Source organism: Solanum dulcamara, chromosome 8 (genome assembly GCF_947179165.1).
Source record: "Solanum dulcamara chromosome 8, daSolDulc1.2, whole genome shotgun sequence".
In the NCBI taxonomy this organism is placed as follows: Eukaryota; Viridiplantae; Streptophyta; class Magnoliopsida; order Solanales; family Solanaceae; genus Solanum; species Solanum dulcamara.
Window position 1 is genome coordinate 68,239,839 of NC_077244.1, and position 8,754 is coordinate 68,248,592.

The following is an 8,754-nucleotide window of genomic DNA, read 5'->3' on the forward strand; positions in this document are numbered from 1 at the left end:
AACTAGAACCGTTCATGATCCAATTCTCTTTCGGGCTGGTATGGACCCGCTTTACGCTTTAAAGAATTTATGTTTGGTTAAACATAAATTTAATTTTTAATAGTAAAAATTAAACATCAATATATTTAAAAAACAATTCTTTCAATTAAATGTAGAATTTGAATTTTTTTTAATGGATTAGCTATTTTTAAGTTCTGATTATAACTAATTACGTTCTAACCCTTAATTACTAAATATGAGTAATACTCTACCAATAATAATCAGAAAAGAAAAGAATTGGACTCCTAATGTTATATCTCTAGGAAAAGGTCCATTAGAATTTTATCTCAGGTGACGAAAATGAGCTATTAATTATAACTAGTACTAGTATAAATATTTTACCCAATTACCTGATATAACAAAATTATATATATATATATATATATATAGTAATATAGAAAAATTGGGAACTGTAGAGAAGGTACATGATTGGAACTAAAACAAGGGAAGGGATACTAGATGTGCACATCGACCGGTACAAATTTTTTTTGAAATACCAGTTTTGTTATGGCATTCTCAATTTGTAGACACGCTAAATCATAATCAAACCAATAACATATTTATTGTTGATTTTCATTTAATAAATTTTTAGTCCTGAACAGTTTAATATTTTATTTAACCAATAAAAAAATGCTTCTCTTATTTGCATTTGTTCATATATACATACATAAAACTCCACACAAACTACAAGCAGCAGCAAATTCAAATACTTTATTGCTGAAACAAACTTGTTTTCTAGATGGTTAAGAAGCAAACTTGGATGGGTGCAGTAGCAATTCTCTCAGATTTATATTGTGCCCCAATAGCGCCTGCTAGAAAAGATGCATCAAAATTCTCGAAACAAGACGAAGATAGATCATAAGTCACTATATCAAAGCACGTATGAACATCAATAATGGAGCAAACCTCGTAGTATTCCCTCATTCCTACTAATAAACTGGAAGACAATGCATACATTATACGTATTGATACACGTGACATTCACATCTAACTAGGCATGATGCCTAAATATTAAGAAGAAAAAAAAGAGAACATGAGAAAACCCAAGTGTTATTAAAGGTAACTAGGTAGAAAGGCAACGACAACTGCAGAGCCAGATCTCAGCACATCACTGATAATACATGAGCTGTTGTGCAGCAACATTCTGGAAACCACCATCATATATAGCTTGGCTTGCTCCAGAGGCCATCCCCATTGATGCTTGCTTCAAAGGATATTGACCCATGAGGCCTGGGACACCACCCATCTTGCTCATAGCTAGCTGTCTCTCATATGCCAAAAGGTCAGTGGCTGAAATACCTAATGGTGTGGGAGCTGGTGGAGGAAGTGGGTTCGAGGTTGCTCCAGGTGGAGTTGGCTTGTTACCCCACGAACACTGTAAGCACACAAATTAGAGCAATTAACCATAAAGATTAACACAAACGGATTAGTCTAACTACACACAACTAGAGCTAAAATGGCTATCAAGCACAGAGATAAACCTTAATCTGCCTTCCACCCAGAACTGAGTGGGTATTTCCCATTTGAATTGCTAACGCTGCCTCAGCATGAGTATTGTATCTTACAAAACCAAACCCTTTATCACGCTGAATTCGAATTTCCTCAATCACTCCTGCACCAAGGGCATGAAAGTAGCGATGGAGATCAAGCTGTGTTACCTGAAATAACAAAAGTCTGTAAGGGAAAAGTCCTTGCCAAAAGCAAATTCAAGAAGGAAATTAGAGAATATGCCAAGGCAACCTGGTTATTTCAACCTAGAAGTTACAATGTTGACATCTTAATGGAGGAAAGGCATACATTAAACTATGGTAAGAGATGTCCTCACCTCTGGAGCAATATTTCCCACATAAACAGTGGTGTATTGTGGATTATTTTCTGGAGCATCACTATTCGCTGCCTCTTTACCATCTTCTACAATACCAAAAAGGCAAATAAACAAGGAATTTAGTTTATGATATTGACCAAGTCCAAGGGGGGCAAGAACAAATTGATTGAGGGTATACAACATAGTGAAATACATGTACTGAATTCAACTAGTGTTGATACACAGTACTTAAGCTTGTCTACTTTACCAATTAAAGCACTGGCCAAGGGTTCATAAAAAAATTACACACCTGATGAACCATTTGTTAATTCCACAACACTTTTGGCATCAGAACTCTGTTTGTCGTCATTTGAGTTAGCACCTTTGGTAGCCCAGTTGCAACGTATCTGCCTACTACCAAGCCATTTGCCTTTAAAAACAAAGGAGAAATAAAATGCGCACAATCAGACATTCAGATTAGAAGCAAGTTTGTATTCAAACTTAAGGTTATTGTGAAAATGAAATCTTCTAGCTCCCCATAGAATAGGGACGGTCTACAACATACACAAAATGAACAAAGTGAAATGTGTACAAAAACTGCTCAAATGCTCTCTACCTGTTAAATCGTTGATGGCACTTTGAGCATCCTGCAATTAAAAAAAAAGTAGAGTTTGTCGTAATATCTAAGAGAGGATGAAAAAAGAAAACATGAAGCTATATACCCAAAAAATTACCTGTTGGTTACGGAAAGAAACAAAACCAAAACCCCTAGAACGCCCAGTCTTTTGATCCCACATTACCCTTGCATCACTGTCATAAAAAAGGGATAATTAGCCACTGTATTTAAGCATTGCTAACCCTATCATTTTTCCCTCGTGGATGCATTTTAAACCTTCAGAAGTAAATTAAATAAAGGCATGATACAATCATTACGTGAGATTCAACAATGGAAAGAACTTTCTGACATGTATCAGGGTGGGTTCAAATAGGAGGATGACACTTACGAGCAACCAGGGAAAACCGAGAAGCAAGCAAACAGCATTGCATCAGTAACTTCCGGGCTTAGATCACCAACAAATATATTAAAGTGACCTGCAAAGAACAGAATAACACTCTTCACACAGATTCACAAACTAGCACCAAGAAAAAATAATGGCCGAAGTGCAAAATTGAGGATAAAAAAATTGATAGAGAGAAAGTAGAAACTGAAACTTACTTGAAGTGTCCTCCCTCTGTCCACTGGCAAAAGCCCAATTAACTTTAATAGGCTGCCCAAACCTGTAACGACGGAGTAAGAGTCACAGCAAAACCAATGCCAAGTTTGAAATAGAGAGCTCATAAATTTACTTACAGATGCCTTCCATTAAGAGTGACTATAGCAAGTGCAGCTGATCTACGATCATAGTAATGGATGAAACCATAAGATGACTGCATGAGAGAGCAGACTTGTAAATTACAGAGTCAGAGAGAGAGAAAAGGTCTAAAATACTTAAGGAGAAGAGAGAAAGGAGGAAGTCCTCATAGCAGAGAATTCATACAAAGCTAAGCAAGGAGAGAAGAATATAACCTTTTCCTTCCTTATCAGCTTACATCCTTCCACAAGACCAGTACTAGAGAAAACTTCCTGAAGAAGAGGTTCAGTCACTTGCGGGTGAATATTCCCAACAAACCTGCATTTTCTCAGAAATAAAGAAACTAAAAGATTTAAAAAAGAAAAAGAAAGGAAAAAAAAATACATGAAGCTATAAGAACCTTCTCCAATAATCAAATCATAACAAATTAAAAGTAAGTTAAATGCATAAAATTCAAAAACGCCAAAGAAAATGTCAAAGTAAACAGGCAGGAAGAGAGAAAAAATAGACTGGCCACAACAGGATACTCACACACTGCGGCAGGTGCTTGGATCAAACCCAGGAGGCAGATTTCCACTAGGTATTGGCTCAATCTGCATCGAACCGAATGTATATGAGTGTCTAAGGTGGTAAGAATAAACCAAAAGTAGAAAATCCAAGCATCATTCACAGATTATACATGGAAAACAGGAAGAAATTTCATGAATCACAAAGAAAAAAATAACGCTCCCTCTCCTCACCCACCACCCCAACACGCAAGCTAGAAAATAACAAAGATGTAGAAGTAAAAAGAATATACCATAAAAGCAGCATTCTTTCAGAGCTCAAATACAGCTTTACAGATGATAGCAGCAAAATGGTATCCCATTACAGTTCCAACAAGTATCTAGAAATTGTCTTTTTCCTACTTCTTTCTATCCCTCTCCCTCCTATTTTTGGTTGACTTCATTGTGTAAAGAGGAAGAAGATGTACAGCAGGTAAAGGAACTACAAAGGACCAATTAACAACAAACTCATGACAAAATCAAAGATAATTGATTCCCACAAGAAGGATCCCATTGAATAATCAGATTTTCGCTCAAAAGAGCTGTTTACCTAATACCATACATCAGAGAAAGTAAACATAAGCAATATATAAGGTCAGCAGCTATTTTGACACTGAGGGGATAATCATCCAATTATGAACCTCTAAATAAAAGATTGTTACTCTATGACATCTCATTTTGCGACATTACGGATAATGGGTTGACTCCAATAACAAAAATGGACTCCATAAAAACTTTAAATCCACCACCACGATAAGGTACTACCTCATGACTAGACCATTCTCCAAGATTTCAACTTCCTAAAGGTTTTAATATATGGTCTTTTTCTCTGCCACAACCATGACTATACAAGCTACATAAGGCTTACACAGCTCTCCCAGATTCAAGTACAATTATTTTTTACTTTTTCACACCACGCTCACCACCCCCTAGAAATATGTCTAGTTCTCCCTTCAGTCACCTATCTTATCTCAGTAGGTTTTAAAACGGGAGCTGAGACGGTCCTTTCTCTATGAGTCAAAGCCAAACCTTTCTTCACATTTCATCTCGCCTTGCCTTGTTTGAGACTTTTTAAGTTAACCCAGTCATAAATCATTTGGTCAAGCATGATCAGCAAGCGTTACAAAGGAATAACCTTTAACTATCTGGCTCCCTTGAAGTAGGGTCCACATACTTCTTCCTCAAAGAACAAGTCTCTTATATAATAAAGAATATTACATTTTGAACCACATATCACATGCAACTCACCAAATCTACTTTAGTGAAAACTAAAGATGGATTTGTAGATTGTTTATTCGGTTACCTTTAATTTTTTTCACATAACTTAGCTCGTACTCAATGTCACTTCAACCAACAATTAAAATATTATTTACCAATCTTTAATACATAAGAATATAACCAAATTCTACCTTCAATCCTCCAACTTGTAGGATTACCATATATCTCCTATTTGTATACTCAATGAAACACAGCAAAATGATTCAGAAAATATCTCTAAATGTGAAGAGTCTTCATATAAACATTTTCCTTCATGCTATACACACTGTAAAGAGAAATTTAAGTAGAATACAGAAATTGTGGTGCAGCAGCAAAAAATGCACATAGATGCTTCCAAAAAGCTAAGTTCAAACCCATGGCATGCCACGTTTCGTACTTTGAAAGAATATTAGCATCCAACCAAAATCTTAAAGATACAGATAAGAGTAACCAGGACTAACATAAATGGCTTTGGGAACTCTTACAAATCAATAAAGACCAGATATATCCTCTAACAACCCCCTTTTTCATTATTATAATTAAAGCTTTTCTCTTGAGAAACTCAAAAGTGGGTCAACAAGCTTAAGCTTGAAGCAGGAAGAGTATGACTCATCCCACAGAGAAATGAACTACATAAACACAACTCTTGAAAGCATATCAACTAATCAGCCAAGCTCACCAATACACCTCCAAACACTACATTTCTAACGAATAGTTCGGCAAGTCTACGACGAAAAAAAAAGGATCAACTTCAAGTCGAAACAATTCTGAAAAAAAAAAGACACTGCCCTCATGTCAATTTGTTTGCCCTCTTTTGACTCAGCAAGGAGTTAAAAAGATAACTTTTGAATCGTGTAGCCAGTCATGTCAAATGTACCAAAATGTCTTTCAATGTTATGGTCTTAAACAATGGAATTAAAGTGTTGCCAAAAAAAAGGCAGATACGCATTCATTTTGAAACGGACTAACAAGTAAAGTAGAAGAACAAATTGAAACGAAAAGAGTAAAATCTTCATGCTCAATGTTTCCAGATAAATCAAACCAAATACAAAGCAAAACCTAAAAATCGAGAATATCCACCGCGATGCCAAACAATAATAATACAAATCACTCAACAAAATACACTCATAGGGGAACGAGAAATTGAAAAAATTATCCACAAAAAAAAAAAAGACGAACCTGCGGAGGAGCTAAGAGGCCAGGGTGATACAGAGACTGTTGTTGAAGAAGCGCTTGTTGCATCAAAGCTTGCTGTTGTTGTTGCTTCAGCCTCTGATTCTGCATTTTGTTCAAAGATCGCTTCAATCGATTAAGCGAAGAAGGAGAGATAGTCACCAGCCTTCGAACGCGATGGTAGGGTTCTCAAAGCAAACAGAAAAAGAAGGTCCTCGAAGAAGGGGGAAAAAAAAGAAAAAATAAATAAATAAAAAAGAGAAAATGAAAGAGGATTTTTACCGGATGATAATGGTGACATTTATAGAAGAGGACAAACCCGTTTAGTACCCGATCTTGAGACCCGGATAGCATAATACATTGTCACCCGATTGGTTATTCATCAAAACTTTATTTATTCAGTAATTAGAATTAAATATGAATATATAATACAAAGACATGGAATACAAATTTATTTATTTGAGGACTCATTCAAAGATTAATCAAAATATTATCAAATAGAAAATGAAATTTCAAATTCAACTATCACTATATAGATAAGGAAAAAGAGATACAAGACTGGGAAAGAAGTGAAGTTTCTTAAACGCTTCATAGCCTCTCATTCATAAAACGGTGGCACGCTTCACATCAATGAACAAGACTTTACTTGACGAGGCTTTGTCAGACACCCTAGTACACTTGAACATGATACTCTGATACCAAATTTGTCACGACTCAAGCTAGACCTTATATGTGACACGGTGAATAGGATCCCGAGAGATCTTAAACTAGCCTCTTAACATTAGCATGACTTAAGATATAACATAAAATCAACATAAATTGAAGTGCGAAAGATAAGTCTTTAAAGGCAATCTTATCTTAGAAACTCAAGATAAAATAATCTGAGAATAACACTTGAAAAACGAAAATAAACAATACTATATTGGCTTTTAATGACATAGATGGGGCATAAGACTAGCTCTAGCTCACCATAATACTCTGAAAAAGAAAGACATAAAGAACTCATAACATGGTTGTGTCCTCAAAGCATGAGACTCACCAAGCAATGCTACGTCGATACGATCCAAGTACTAACCATGGGTATAAGTGAAAGCATCATGACCTATATTATAAAACAATATAGCAAAAAAAAGTATGCAGTCAGTACTATAGAATGTACTGAGTATGGAGAATGTTCAATGTAACACATAAAATATGATAATGCAATGACCAAGCAAAATATGATATCATTCTTTAAAACGTCTTTATAAACACAAACATGGTCAATGTAAAATTCGTAAGGAAACATAGTCAAAACATAGCATAATGAGAGAAATCGTTAGCTAACATAAATTATGTGAGCTGCAACATGGAGTCCGATGTCATTGTCTCACACCGAAAAGAGATTGTCCCACTTGTCAAGGTGAGGACCACTTAAATGAGCTATTTATGAATCTACTAGCTTAAGCTTTGATTGTCCAATTTAGGGCATTCTACGGAGGCACGTAGTTGTGGGACCAAGGTGATTTCTCCTAGTCCACTCGGTGCTAGGTAAACTCTCAATAAGAATATCATAAATAAACAAATCATAGTCGTTGATAGAAAGGTAAGAATCTAGTAATATCAAGTTCTTCATAAAATACATGAAACCATAAGAATAGCTCCTTAAAACATATCATGAACCTCAACCCAATCAAAGTCATAAAAGATAATTAAAAGCATCTACATCATGATAAGCTTTTCATAAGAAAGAACATTTAAATCAAAGTGGGTAAATCATGAAAAATCCTTCATGATAAGATTATTTTCCTTTTGAAGCAAACCTTAGTTTCATAATGTTGATAATTTATCTAAAGCATCCTTAAAATCATAGTTGATAAATTCATGATGCATGCATAATTCTTCAAACATAGTTCATAATCATAAAATAGGCATAATGCATGAATTTATGTAAAATTTATCAAAAACATATAAATAAGATCGAATAATGCATAATAAGATCAATATAAGTGAAATAAATCATAATTGATTGAACTCAGTGCAAGATCATCAAATTCTAAGGTTTAGGAAGAAATCTTGAAAACACTTTGGGACTTCATGAATGAAAATGACCCCACGAATGAATTTTTCACATACCTTGATGAATCAAAGCCCTAAAAGATATTGTAATTGAGACTTGAACTTGAAACCGTAGCTTGACTTGAGAGAATTCATTGAGAGCCTTAGTGATTTCGAGTGAATAAGAGGAAATTGATAGATTTTGAAGGGTTTGGATAGTTATAGGTCTTAGGAAATAGTCCAAAGCGACCTAATTTTAACATTAAAAGAATGGAAAAAGTCTGGATTACCTTTGAAGAAAATAACTGTTGGCTAGACTACGGACGCCTTTTACGGTCCGTAGAACTCTACACGGACTGTATAGGGTCTTGTGGAAGTCACAGGAGAAGAATCCACACTTTCTACGATCACCCTCCACGGACAGTAGAAACATCTATGATCTATAGACTTTCCTTAGTCCTGATCAAATTACAAAGTTCCACACTTCTGAACTTCCTTCTACGCCCTACTTCTACAGTTTGTAATATGTTATACAGACCATATAACC

General features: G+C 35.2%; 1 protein-coding gene across 2 annotated transcripts; it reads right to left on the bottom strand.

Moving 5' to 3' along the window:
* Window positions 1-935: 935 nt before the first annotated feature.
* Window positions 936-6,430, bottom strand: LOC129899167 (oligouridylate-binding protein 1B-like). 2 transcript variants are annotated; one of them, XM_055974010.1, is made up of 12 exons: window positions 6,177-6,430; window positions 3,727-3,788; window positions 3,411-3,513; window positions 3,195-3,271; window positions 3,060-3,121; window positions 2,848-2,935; window positions 2,578-2,653; window positions 2,460-2,490; window positions 2,154-2,273; window positions 1,865-1,947; window positions 1,521-1,697; window positions 936-1,414 (listed from the first exon to the last, which is right to left on the bottom strand). In XM_055974010.1, exons 1-12 carry the CDS (start codon window positions 6,279-6,281, stop codon window positions 1,148-1,150), a joined length of 1,251 nt encoding a protein of 416 aa, XP_055829985.1. In that variant the 5' UTR covers window positions 6,282-6,430; the 3' UTR covers window positions 936-1,147. The 2 variants fall into 2 exon arrangements, with proteins under 2 accessions (XP_055829985.1, XP_055829984.1); XM_055974009.1 differs by having other exon boundaries at window positions 1,865-1,950; window positions 6,177-6,429.
* Window positions 6,431-8,754: the final 2,324 nt, after the last annotated feature.

Coding starts and splice junctions, on each gene's coding strand:
- LOC129899167 (XM_055974009.1), bottom strand. CDS start 6,281: ATGCAGAATCAGAGGCTGAAGCAACAACAACAGCAAGCTTTGATGCAA. Junction 3,514..3,726: donor CCAAGCACCTGCCGCAGTGT/GTGAGTATCCTG, acceptor GAGAAAATGCAG/GTTTGTTGGGAATATTCACC. Junction 1,415..1,520: donor TGGGTGGAAGGCAGATTAAG/GTTTATCTCTGT, acceptor GTGTGCTTACAG/TGTTCGTGGGGTAACAAGCC.